Source organism: Chiloscyllium plagiosum, unplaced genomic scaffold (genome assembly GCF_037043375.1).
Source record: "Chiloscyllium plagiosum isolate Xiang-an unplaced genomic scaffold, Cpla_swu_hap1 HiC_scaffold_32, whole genome shotgun sequence".
NCBI lineage: Eukaryota > Metazoa > Chordata > Chondrichthyes > Orectolobiformes > Hemiscylliidae > Chiloscyllium > Chiloscyllium plagiosum.
In genome coordinates, this window is record NW_028270170.1 from 27,250,366 (window position 1) to 27,264,401 (window position 14,036).

At 37.4% G+C, this 14,036-nt stretch overlaps 1 protein-coding gene across 2 annotated transcripts in view; it reads left to right on the forward strand.

The window, feature by feature from the left end:
• The window catches only part of psmc5 (proteasome 26S subunit, ATPase 5), a 36,736-nt gene that overhangs the window by 9,890 nt on the left and 12,810 nt on the right, over nt 1-14,036 (forward strand). The window contains exons 1-7 of one of the 2 annotated variants that reach the window (XM_087977877.1): nt 2,757-3,060; nt 3,468-3,551; nt 4,610-4,681; nt 5,234-5,303; nt 6,052-6,149; nt 10,581-10,637; nt 12,209-12,439. In XM_087977877.1, the coding sequence (XP_087834003.1) occupies nt 3,546-3,551; nt 4,610-4,681; nt 5,234-5,303; nt 6,052-6,149; nt 10,581-10,637; nt 12,209-12,439 (534 nt within the window). In that variant the 5' untranslated portion in view covers nt 2,757-3,060; nt 3,468-3,545. Of the gene's footprint in view, nt 1-2,756; nt 3,061-3,467; nt 3,552-4,609; nt 4,682-5,233; nt 5,304-6,051; nt 6,150-10,580; nt 10,638-12,208; nt 12,440-14,036 lie in introns of those variants that run through there. The other variant, XM_087977876.1, reaches the window with a different exon arrangement.

Here is a 14,036-nt window from a genome sequence, read left to right on the forward strand (position 1 = left end):
ACTCTGAACCAGGAAGCCTGGTTTTCAGTCCCACCTATGTAATAACATCTCTAAACAGGTTGGTGTAATTCTGTTCATAAATTTGTTTGCAGGGTTAATGAATGGTGAACCCTTGTCATTGACATTTTGATGGGATTACACTTAAGACACTTTTTCGCCGTAACAGCCAGTGCTACCTTTCATTTAGACTTGGAAATAGTCCCATTACTTTTATCAGCACTGAAATATTTTCACGCACAAAATGTTTGCTGATGAAGAGCTCATGCTTGAAACGTTGACAGTCCTGCTCCTTGGATGCTGCCTGACCGGCTGTGCTTTTCCAGCACGACACGTTTTGACTCTGATTTGCAGTCCTCACTTTCTCCTAAATGTCTGCAGAGTCCAAAGTTATGCTTTCATAAAAAGGCTTATTCTTGACTTGACTTATCAACAGACTTAAGTTGAACTAATCACCAAGTTTTAGATAGCAAAGTGGTGGCTTAGTGCATCTGGATGTTGCCATGCTCTAGGGGGGAAATAGCGATAAAGATCCTTTCACCACGTCTATTGCTGTTCCCTGGCACTGTATTTATCAGGTTGTAATTTAACAGCATGGAATCAAAAGACAAGATTGAAGGAAATCATTTGGACCAGGGGATCTGTGTTAGTTCTTTCGAAGAACAACCGTTGAATTCCAGTAAGTTTGTTTTCTTCCAAGTATATATCCAACTACCTTTTGAATGGAGCATGTCAAACTAAATTACCATGCCATCATGTGCTGCATTCTAAATTCTAAACAGTTATTCTGTTTTCAAAAACAAAATCATGATGCTTCTCATTGTCAGCAGAGCTGTAGTAGAGGAGGTAGAGCAATTTCACTAAATATTATAATTCATGCCTAACTGTCGTACAGATTATTTAACAAGTTAGTCTTGGACCTGGTGTTATGTAGTAGCAACTGATAGCCTGTCTGTCCTGTGCCCAACTGTGCACTACTTATAGATGTTCCAATCACATTTGAAAGATGTGGAAAGATGGTATGAGCACCTTCCTGGCAAGTTCTTTGCAGTTTTGTCAGATTCATCTGGAGAGTGATGAAAGCAGCGATGGGGTTAGTGTCAATTTTCATTTTAGCTTCAAGCCAAAAGCAAAGGATATCATGACATAGATGTTGGAACCTTAAACAGTATGAGCAGTTAATAAATAGGCAGCACTGTACTTTGCAATAGCAGTGATTTTGTGTATATGTGCCTAGCTTGAGATTTCCCCCAAATAAGTTGAGCTACATTATGCCGCCATGGTAAGTGAATGGTTCAAATCTTTCAAAGTGTGCACACACTAACAAGCAGGTAATCCAGCCTTTCAGATTGCCAGTGCTTTATCCCCACCCACCTAGTGTCTGAGACAGGCCTATACAAACTAACTATAACAATTCCTGTGTGTTGTTTGATTGTAGTATTGCTACCATGGCCCCATGTTTTCTGCTCATCTGATAAGAACTGTTGTCCACTTTGCAATTTGATTTTTTTTTGTTCTAAAATCAGTGACCGTGTAAAAATATTGCAAATTGCTATACTCAAGAGTTGTTAGAGTGTAAAGTCAGAGAGTGTGGAGAGAAACAGAATCGAGGAACTTTCCTTTTATTGTGGAAAATTTAGTTAGTGATATTAACTCCCAGTAGGGGTCAGTACTCTTGCAGCATCCTTATAGTTGTTCCACTATAAACGTGGCTGAGTTTGCACTGATACTTAAATCATTTTTCGGAGTGAATTAAATTCCCTTAAATGTAAATTACTTTTGTTCCTAATTTATCAGATTTACTTTTCTTGAATGTAAATTACAGCAATTGCATGTTATGTTTGATTTCTTAAAATAGACATTGTTCATTGAGTTATTTGGTCAGCAAATCCACACAATACTGTTGTTTTCTTGCAATTGGTAAATGTTTAGTGAAATTGTGAGATCAAAGAGTGTTTGAAGTGCTTTTTTTTGGAATGTGATTGAAGAGTTGAAAGGAAACTTAATATTTCAAGTAGATTTTTATAGAAGTTGATTTTCTGAAGATTTTGTTCGCAAATCCTGTTTTGGTTGTGGTTTTGAGGGAGTTGTGTGGAGTTGCTGTACCAATCAAGACGGAGACAGGCAGTTTAAACAACAGAGTTTCGTGACTGTCAGAGGCTTTCAGTAGCAGAGACATTTGTGCCTTTCTTATTGACCAGGTATTTGATCAAAATGTACAACAGTTTACAACATACAAAGGTTATATGTTGTAGTGGTTAGTCTTTAGACCCACAACAGTGTTAACCTTGTGAATGCTCTGCATACTGTAATGCTTCCAGCCAAAACATGTGAAACAATTAAATTATTGGAAGCAGTTACATGGTTAACTAATAGGTCAGGCTGAAATTTGTAAGATAGCATGGTCATTCAATCATAAATGTTATTGAATGTGTGTGGGTTTTATTTCACCCATTTTCACTCTTGTTAAACTGCATCATGTGTAGTAACACAATCTAGTAACTAGCCTATGCCTTGGACAAAAGACCAGTTTTCATAAGTGAGCATGAGTTGACAATTTGAGGAGACTGTTTAACTCTGGACCATTGTAACCAAGGCCAGCCTTGTCGTCAGCAAGAGACATTGGGCAATTGAGAGTTGTGACTATGTCTCCCTTTTTAGCTCAAATGTGTGGAGATCAATTACACTCCAACCGAAAGAGCCTAACTCAACAGCTGAAGAATTGAATCTGTGACTTATTGATCTGTAGAAACTGATTACTGTATATATGTTATGATGTTTTGGGAGAGTTATTGAAGGGAATTCTGTTTGGGGACAGTCTTAATTTCTGGCTTGTATTGCTTTAAGTAATTAAGTGTAATACCTAGGTTATTCTAGATATTTGCTAGTTTTTCTCTTCATTTGAATGTTTGGCTTGAATTTGCTGTATAACTATCTAATTTGAAGAAATATTATTCTATAAATTAGTAGGGGGATTATCAACATTGGTAATGCTGCCATTGGATAGACTGTGTTGTGGTTCATGACTTCTATGTTCCATGTGCTAAGCTGGTGGGCTGCAAGGTAACTGTTTTTATTTTTAAAGTGTTCCTCCGTGAAATAGGACTTCAGAATGTTTTTGAATTGAAATTTTTAGCTTCACTTTTGACCTTGATAAAATTACAGTTGTTAGGATTTGAAAAGCATCTATATATCAAGGTAGAAGTTGATTCAAGACATCTTGACACTGGTATTTCATTTGGTGATGCTGCATCTATCTTTTGGGTGGTTTAAAATCTTCATTCTTCTTTTGATTTACAAAATCATTTAAAATTCGTTTTGGTTCTACATTTTCCATTTTGTAAATTACCAAAATTAGTTCATTGCTCCTATACAAGATTCTGTTCAAAAATTTCAAATTAATCATGGATTTAGGATCATGCACTTTTTAAGGTTAAACCAAATGACATCTTGTCCTTTTGCTTTTGCAGGTATTGTTTTGCCGGCTTAACAGCTTAGCAAGTGCCAGCAAATTGTTATATTAACGAAAAGAATCTATTTCCAACACGATGAGGGTAAGTTTGGATGTTGAAAATACTTGTTTCATTGATTTCATAACCATTGTAAATTCAAGTTCTTGCGAACAGGGAGGGCTCTTTCTTGCAGTCTAAATGAGTTTTTCTCGGTCTTGCCTGAATTAGTTTATATTTTAAAGGTGCTTTTGCTTAACTCCCCGTTCCCTGAATTTTATAAAATGCTATTTTGGAATGAGTGGCAGAGAAATTTTTCACAACCTCAAATACCTGCAGTTGATTATTTAGCTCAATATCTATCTGTTTAGATATATTGACTAATATTAACTGAAAATTTGAGGGTTACAGTTTGGGGAAAGTTTTACTCAAATTGCTGAAAGGGTGACCCGTGTGATCAAGTGCTGTGCTGATTTTGTTCTGCCCAATATTGTTGACTTCAGTCAACAGTGAAACCAACCTTACACCCAGTTCTGTCTGTTTCCTGACCAGGTGAGAACAATGTTAACTGTAGGGCAGTGTGTAAAATCAGGATACCTGTACCACCTAGGAAGTATGGTGAAAGTTGCAATTTGTGGCCCTTCAAATTTAATCCTATGCTTTAATTTGTAAAGCATTACATTGCCAATTTAATGATTTTGATGTTAGGTTTTCATGTATGTGTAGCTCTGCTTACTGTATTGCAATTGACTGTAGACAAATCTTAAGGTTTTGTTTCTGGTTAGAGATGCTGCATGCGTATAATTTCTTCTTTAACTATACAGGAGCAATAATTATAAAATGCCAAGTGTTGAACTCTGCTGTCTCTAATCCTGAGCTATTTGGAGTCTGATTGAATCCCAATTCAAAATTTTAAAGTAGGGTGCTTAACAGTTTTTGCTGTCTGTACCATTTGTTCCTGGTAGTTAATTTGCTGTTTTGTCTAGCAAGTCATTGCTCTTCAAAAATAACCTGTGAAAAACTTTTTTGAGATGTTTTGATGAAATGCTATTTTAAAAAGTTTGCAGACCATAAGCGTGTAATTTCAGTAACTTATGAAACCTTCCTGTCTGCTGCATCATTGTAGTCGCAGCAACTTTTGGTAATTCTGTTTTTGATTTCAGATGGACGTGGAAGAAGGAAAGGGAGGGACAGGCCTCCGCCAGTATTATCTATCAAAAATTGAAGAACTCCAGGTGACCGACCATGTTAGAAACGAACCCCTGGGAAGTTTAATGGGAGAAACAACTCAAATAAATAACTCAAAACCTCAAAACAGTGAACATTGCTAATCTGTATATGTAGTAACTAATGTCTTGCTTGAACTAATTGAAGTGAAAATGTTAATTTTACATGAATTTCATCAGCTCCTTCACAATGATTTTTTTTTAAGAGGGATGCTCCTAACTTGGTTTGGAGGTGCAGTGGCAAAGCCCCTCGCTATATCCGGCATAAATCAATAAAAAAAGCTTTGTTGCTTGTCTAGTCATGCAGTTTTAATCATGCAAGTCCAAGATCAGTTGCCAACTAAATTACGAAATAACTTCAATTTACCAACTGACTCTGGATTTTTATGTTGTCATCAACCTTTCAGTGCTGCAGTATACATTTATTTACGTTGAGAATTGGTTAAATATTTTAATGATTCCTTAGGCACTCCATCTTGTGTGTGAGAATTGATACCACCCCAAATGAATAATACTGTGCTTGAATGTTCTCGGTTAATATTTTCTTTCTGTTTCTCACAGCTTATAGTTAATGATAAAAGTCAGAACCTTCGACGTTTGCAGGCTCAAAGAAATGAGCTCAATGCTAAAGGTAATCAAACATGTTGTGGGTAAGGTGTTGAATTGGGATTATGCTACACCTCTGATCAGTGATATGTAAACTAAGCTTTTACTACTGTAAAAGAATTGAAAACTTAATTTGCAGATAGTAAAAGTCTGTCATTAGCTATTGCTTTACTTTATAAATCACATCAAGTGTACGACTAGTTTTAGTAAATGACAATGTAATGCAGGTAGAACTCATTTTGTGTAACTTATTTGATTACTTCTGTTAAATGAATTTTCATGCCCAACTTCATCCACCCACTTGCTGCCTTCTCCAATGTAGGTGGTCCTGACGGGCCAAAGGAATATATGTGGGGCTAGGGGTATTGATATAATTGGATAATTTTCGTATTTATCTTGGATTTAGTTTTGGTTCAGTGACTTTTAGTTTAACTGGAATACACTAATTCTGAAGTGGGTGATCAACCAGATCAATAGGGCAATCTATTATGTGTTCTACAGTTATTTAGAAAAGCCATGATTTTTTTTCTTTTTAAAAGAAAGCAAAAAGGATAAATTCCTTTGTTTATGGATTGTCCTGAAAATAATTTTCTTGGGTTCAGATGATGTGAAATGGAAGAGTAACCATGTCCTTTTTTTCTTGAATCTGAGATTGATTTAATATATTTTTGTGAAAAGTATTTTTGGGTGGTCTGTGGGATGATACCATTTTATGATCTGACCTTAAATAATACTGAAACTTGCATGAATGTAATTGTAAATGTTTCTTACAGTACGCATGCTACGGGAAGAACTACAGCTGTTACAGGAGCAGGGATCTTATGTAGGGGAAGTGGTGAGAGCAATGGACAAGAAGAAGGTGCTTGTGAAGGTAATTTTGCAATGTCTTATGCAAGTGTGTACCATAACAGATGTATTGCATATGTGTGCAATACTAAATAGAGAACTTAGTCTGATAATTTGAATACTGTACAGGTTTCTTTTTCATAAGTGGAATAAGTTTTGTAGCATCTCTGTATTCTATTCCCAGAAATCAAATTATAAAACCGTTCTGAATGACAAATTCCTAATACCTGTTGGTCTAAAGTTTGACCGTTCAAAATAAAGATTTTAAACTAAAAATTGAAAATTTAAATATTGCACAGCATGTTTAAATTTATGCATTGGATTGTCTTTTGAATGTCTTAATTTTCATTGAAGTTATCGATTCAAGATCTAAGTCACACCTGAAAGCGTGAGCATTGACTTAGTGTTCATATAAGCTGTGACTATGAGTTTAATATAGTTTGTAGAGTTTGAAAGTGAGATCTAACATAGAAGACATACTGTCCAGCTGCAATCACCGATCAGCATTGAAAAAGTCAAATGGACAAATTTCTAAGTTTTTTTTTATTAGATTAGATTAGATTACTTACAGTGTGGAAACAGGCCCTTCGGCCCAACAAGTCCACACCGACCCGCCGAAGCACAACCCACCCATACCCATACATTTACCCCTTACCTAACACTACGGGCAATTTAGTATGGCCAATTCACCTGACCTGCACATCTTTGGACTGTGGGAGGAAACCGGAGCACCCAGAGGAAACCCACGCAGACACGGGAAGAACGTGCAAACTCCACACAGTCAGTCGCCTGAGGCGGGAACTGAACCCAGGTCTCTGGCGCTGTGAAGCACCAGTGCTAACCACTGTGCCACCGTGGTTAATTTGGATAATTTTAAATTTTTTCTTTAAACAACAAACTTTTTGAGTGAAAAGAGCAGTATAGGTAATTTCCTATTCCGTGTTACTGACCCTTAGACCCCAGAATTAAAATGGATATAATTGCGCTTCGGCGGGGCGGTGTGGACTTGTTGGGCCGAAGGGCCTGTTTCCACACTGTATGTAATCTAATCTAATCTAATCTAATCTTGCATGGAATCTGAATGGTGCAGTGGAGGCTAATGGGATGCTTGCTTAAGATAGCCATTGTTGTAGAAATGATAGGCATCAAAATTACATAAATGACTTCTGTTGTAGAATAGCTTTCCTCTCAAGGTTTTGTTGTCCTTGTCCATTTAGTAATCGTAATAGATTGACGTCTGTGCCCCATCCTTGTTGACCACACTGACTACTGTTTCTGCAGCAGTGCCTGAGAGAATGGAGTCTTCGTGTAACAGTTCAAGCAGATCAATTTCCTGTATTTGCGTATTTTCTTTTTCAAACATTGGTGAGGCTGGTGTGCTGCTTAGTGGAACATAATGTTCTTGGCACTGCTGCAGAAGATGAGATTCTACACTTAACTGATCATTCAGGCATTTAGGATTATGTTAGTAGATTACAGGACTGGTTGCTTAATCAAATATTTAAGCTTTCAAATAATGGAAATAGGGTAGGACTTTATTAGAGGAATTGTATCTATGCTGATTAATAACACTCTTGCTCACCTTGCTTCAAATAATGTAATACCTATAATCTTCCAAGTTCCTCTTTAGTTTTTTAAATTGCTGCTTACGGCATGAAAGGCATGTATTTGAGTAGGAATTATTAAAGATTGATCTCTGTATTAATAATTGATGGGTGGTTTTAAATAGTATCCTAGCTGTAAGTGATACAGCTTGGAGCTGTAATGTATGGCCTCATGCAGTGTAAGGCAACTGGTTTGCATTTGAAACGTCTTATCATTTTGTGAGTATAAATTTAAGGGTCATTTATACCATCCTACTGACCAATAGCAACTTGTATTTCCATAGTACTACTTCATGTAAATGTGCTTAGGAGATCATGAGTTGAAACAGGCCACTGTGGTCTAAAAGATGACTGATATGTAATGATCATTATTAAAGAGGTAAATGTTTAGTGGAGGTGTCCAAAGTGACTGCCAGCTAGAGAGCTGTATGAAAATATCCAAAATGGAGTGAAATGATGATGAAAAATTGGAGAGGATATAAGGGAAGGCTACAAGTTTAAAAGGCATAAACTGGCATAAAGGGCTAGATGAGGTTTGAAGAGGAGGAACTAGAAGATGGAAGGAAATGCAGGTCAGTTTCTTGAATTCCCTGTGTAGAGGAAGGCAAAGTAGGGAAACATTGACCAAGGTGATGGTAAAAGAAAGCAGGAGTCCGGATACGGGAGGCAGAGTTTTGGACATATTGTTATAGTTTGTTTACGGTGAAATTTAGGAGACTGTGTCAAGAGCATTGGAAATTTGAATGTGGAGTTAATGATATGAATAGCATGGCAACTGACGGAAAAGATGCACTGCTGTGAACCGCAAAGTGGTAGTATTGGTGGTGGCTTCACTGTGGGGATTTGAGCTCTGCTTGGTGCACTAGAGTGAAAAAGCACAATTCAGGTTGAGTGAGATGGTGGAATATCACTTAGAAAATTGGAGCAAAAGCCATTTAGTCCTTTTTAAAGCTGTGCTGCCATTCACTGTGATCATGGCTGATCATCCAACTGCAACTTGTTCCTGCTTTCTCCCGATTCCCTTTATCCCTGAGAGCTATGTTCAACTCCTTGAAAACATTCACTGGTTTGGTCTCGACCACTTTCTATGGTAGAGAATTCCATAGACGCCTCATTGGGTGAAGATATTTGTCCTCATCACAGTCCTAAATGGTCTACCTTGTTTTCTTAAACTGTGCCCCTGGTTCTGAATTCCCTAGTCATTGGGAACATTTTCCTGAAGTTACCCTATATAGCTTGGTTAAAATTTTTAAGATAGTTTTTGAGATTCTTTGTTCCTTTCCCACCCCATCCAAATTCTAGTTGTACCTCTCCCTTTCCCAGTTTATCACCATTCAGGTAATCTGCCACCCAAGTGGATAACTTCACATGTATCCACATTATACTTTATCTGCCATGCATTTGCCCACTTAGCTTGTTCGAATCACAGCGAAGTATCTCTGCTTCCTCCATAGAGCTCAGCCTCCCACTCAGCTTTGTGTTGTCTGCAAACCTGGACATGTTATATTTAGTTCCTTCACTGTCTGCCAGCCAGTTCTGTATCCATGTGACTCGACGTGCATTAATCCAGTGGACTTTAATTTTACATTCTAATCTCTTATGTGAGGCCTTCTGAAAGTCCAAGTAAACTGCATCCACTAGCTCCCCCTTAACAACTCTACCAATTACACCCTGTCAAAGTTCAAATTAATTCTGTACTGGAGGGTGATTCTCTGCTGTGGTTTTCACAGTGTGGGTCATTGCAGTGGAACCTGAACTGCAAGCTAACACATTTCCACCTTCGTTGTCTAGCACAGTGTCATAGAGTCATACAACATGGAAACAGACCGTTTAGTCCAACCAATCCATACCGACCATAATCCCAAAACTAAACTATCCTACCTGTTTGCTCTTGTCCCATATCCCTCCAAGAATTTCTTATTCATGTACTTGTCCAAATTTTAGATAGACGAAGGTTTTCTTGTGTATTCCAGGAAGGGAAAAACACACTTTAGCTGAGAACAGCCCCTCTCTTTCTTCTCAAATGTCCGTTGTCTGGGTCACATTCTGCACAAGATCATAATTCAGTTTATTTTTTGTTTGAATGGCATGTTTCCCTTTTTGAAGTGATTCAGTCTTAAGTTCTCTTCGTACACACACTTCAGGTGTGACATTCCATTGTTCCTTATCAGGACTCTGTCTAAAATCCCTGTGTGGATTACACAAGCATTGATTTTATGCTCTTCACCAAGGTTTGGCTTGAATACCTTAAAAATAATGTCTTTTAATGGTTCGGTATCCGTTAATAATTTGGAGTTCCCCATTGTTAAGATATTTGAAAGAAGTTGAGCAAATTTATCTTGAAGAGGTCGTATTGGAGAATTTTCTTCTTTGTCCTCAAGGTTTATATCTGTCAGCAACTAACTACATGACACTTTGGGAGGAGGAACTTTGGATTTTGGAGCCTATAGGTGAGGAAGTAGCAAGAATCACAGCTGTGGGAAAAAAAAATTGGTTTGGTGTACAATTGACTAGGTATTGTTCTATCATACAGATCCTTGCCATGGGGTGACTAGTTCTCACTCACTTTCTACCGGCCAAGTTTTTAAATTTTAGGGGAAACACTATGCAGATGTAAAAAGTAGAAGCTTCTCTACAGTATGACAACTCTGTCCCACTTATACCTTGAGATTGTTCATATTAGGATTGATTCTTAAGAGCTCCAAAATTCATGAGAAAACTTGGGATTTTATTTTTAATGTTTTACATTAGTATTGATCATTTCACATCATTTTTGAATTAAAATGAAAAGATTGTTAACTCTTTTTTAGTCAGAATATACAGAACTTAATCTTGTGTTTTTTCTATTGTAGGTTCATCCAGAGGGAAAATTTGTTGTGGATGTTGACAAGAACATTGATATTAATGATGTAAGTGTGGGATTGCATCTGCAGATTTATTTTATACCTTGTGTCAAATTAAAAGTCTTCAAATATGCTAGCATTGATTTTTTTAAAAAAGATTCTTATTGACTGTAGAGATTGAGTACCAGAAAGTGCTTAAAGATTAATGTATAGTCCTTTTTTAAACAGATTATGTTCTGAATAACTCCTAGCAAGTCATATTTTAATTTTTTTTAGGTGTGCTACCTTTTTGCATTGTATGGGGATTCAAAGGCTAGAGACTCGATTATAAAGATTTGATTTTTTTTTCATTGAAGCATGAGAACATAGAGGATATAAATTGGGTGCTGAAAGGAGTGATTTAAAGGGATACTAATACATTTAACATTGAATTAAAATGAAGTTAAAATTAGTCTACTTCAGATGAGGCTAAGAATTCTGTTGCATTTCAGTAGAATTCATCTGAATGAACCTCCCCTATTATGTCACAAATTTCAATTTTCACTCAAACACCTTTTCCAATAATTTGGTCTCTTAGAAAGATAAGGACAGTAGATCCGTGGGAATGCCACAACCTGCAATTCATAGTCGTACAGCACGGAAACAGGCCCTTTGACCCAACTTGTCCATACCCACCAAGTTTCCTAACTTGTCCCATTTGTCTGCATTTTTCCCATATCCCTTTAAACCGTTCTATCAGTGTACAAGTCCACATGTCTCTCAAATGTTATAATTGTACCCGCCTCTACTACTACCTCCTGTTAACGCTTTCTGTATATACAGCACCCTCTGTGTGAAAAGGTTATCCCTCAGATCCCTTTTTAATACATTCCCCGCTCACTTAAACCTATGCCCCCTAGTTTTAGACTAAAATGACTAAAATTGGAGGAAAAGACCCTGGTTCTTTGCCTTATCCCATGCCCCTCGTGATTTTATAAACCTCTACAAGGTCACTCCGGGAGAAAGTGAAGACTGCAGATGCTGGAGATCAGAGTCAAGAGTGTGGTGCTGGCAAAGCACAGCAGGTCAGGCAGCATCCAAGGAGCAGGGTAGAGAGAGGAGAACGTCTTCAAATCACCCCTAAGCCTCCAGGGGAAAAAAATCCCAGCCTCTCTCTTTATAAGGTAAATGTTCCTCCATGTTAACTACCATCCTGACTTTGTTTTCCTTTACTGTCCCTGGGACAAGATTCTGAAACTTGCGCTCTTGTAGCACTGGATATGATGTGGTTTGCAGTGTTTCAGGAAGGTGGCTGTCCACCACCTTCTCGAGGACAAATATGTTTGGGCAGTATAAAGTACACTTGTCAATGTTTGCACCCTTGAATGAATATAAAAGAAAAAGGTTTACCTGTACTTATGAAATGTGTGCATTACTTTCTTTAGTAATGAGGATGATTTATGTTTGAGGCCAGGTGTCTGTAATTTTCTGCAGCTATTTAATAGTAGCAAATTGATTGCTAAAGGATTTTTTCCCTTGGGTGTTCATCTCTTTTGCATTTTGAGAACTTGCTGATTCCTTACATTCTTTGTTATTTACAGGGATTAGTTGTTTTACCTTAACTGTTGCTTACAACTGAAGTATTTTTGTTTTGAAAGGTAACTCCTAACTGTCGTGTAGCTTTAAGAAACGATAGCTACACGCTACACAAAATCCTGCCTAACAAAGTGGACCCTCTGGTATCTTTAATGATGGTTGAGAAAGTTCCAGATTCTACCTATGAAATGATTGGTGGCTTGGACAAACAGATCAAAGAGATTAAGGAGGTTATTGAACTGCCTGTGAAGCATCCTGAGCTGTTTGAAGCTCTTGGCATTGCACAACCAAAGGTAAGTTTGTCATCTTTCTTGCCGTCTCCTTTTTGCTCCCTGTTCCCTTTATGAAATTAACCTATAATCTTGCTGAGTATTCTTTCATGTGTAGTGAAGATTTAATAAGAGAAAGTGAGGACTGCAGGAAGCCTGAAGAAGGACTTATCCCCGAAACGTCGATTCTCCTGCTCCTTTGATGCTGCCTGACGTGACCTGCTGCGCTTTTCCAGCAACACATTTTTCAGTAGTGAAGATTTAATATAGAGCTTCTGCTTAAAAACAGTGACGTGCTTGGCTTTGTTATGTGCATGTATTTATAGTAGACAACTTTAAACTTTCGAGGTCAAAATTAATATTTTAGTATGTAATATGTCAGCAGGCCTCTTTTTAGCTTCCTGGGGCTGAAGGGAAGCCTGTCATCAACAGTGCAAACGCTTGCCGACCTTTTAGATTATTCTTCTATAGATGCAAACCAGTATCTATAATAATAAGTACAAATTTATTTGGTTTAAATGCCACCTGCTTTGAACCAGTTGTTCAGTTGCTTCCTTTCTTGGGCATTTGCTTTGATTTAAAACATTGTGGAATTCAAGAGCAGATGATGAGTTAATGGTTTCCCATTTAATGTGTGTATGGTATAGATAGGATGAGCCCAGAATATCACTTTGAGTTAAGACATGAAAAGATTTAAATTAGTGAGAAATAGTTTTAGTTAATTGAGAACATTCACTTTACTGGGAGTGGCAAATATTTGAAATAGTCTGCTGTTTTAGAGGAAAATGTTTTTTCGATATATTCAGAATAAAGGTAGTGTTTTCAATATTATTAGAATAGTGGAAAGCTGAGCCTCCCAGGATGTGTCTATGTCCCCCGAAGAACTGGGTTCACTTACCAAGGCAGGGCAGACAAAACAACAGGAAAAGAATGGGGTCTAAGGCTGTCTTTATGGTTACTCCAATTCATGAATAGTAAATCAGCTGATAATGGGAACTGAGTACTTGTTGACTTCTTCTCAAACATAACCACACTGGTTTCAACTAAGTTTAATAAACACATGTAATATTTCTAAAGAATCATTTTATTCAGAGTAAATACATCAACTTTTATTAAACACCTGGTAGTTGGTTGTCATTACCTTTCAAAATCATCGCATTGCAATGTTTTAATGGATTTTCAAAGAAACATAGAAATTAGGGGTAGGCCAAATTCAGTGCTTCAAGCCTGCTCCTTCATTCGTTGTGAGCTTGGCAGATCTTCTAACTCAATAGCCTGTTCTCGCTTTTCCCCTTTATCCTTTTTTGATCCCTTTATCCCTAAGTGCTATATCCAATTCATAGTCATTGAGGTCTACAACATGGAAACAGGCCCTTCGGCCCAATTTGCTAATATCGCCCAGATTTCACAGTTTGAACTAGTCCCATTTATCTGAGTTTGGTCCACATCCTTGAAATCATAAAATGATTTGCTCTTGACTGCTTTCTGTGAGCGAATTCCAGGGGTGAAGTAGTTTTTACTCATCTCAGTCCTAAATGATCTACCCTGTATCCTTAGACTGTGACCCCCGCTTTCTGACTTCCTGGTCATTGGGAACATCCATCCTGCATTTAACTTGTCT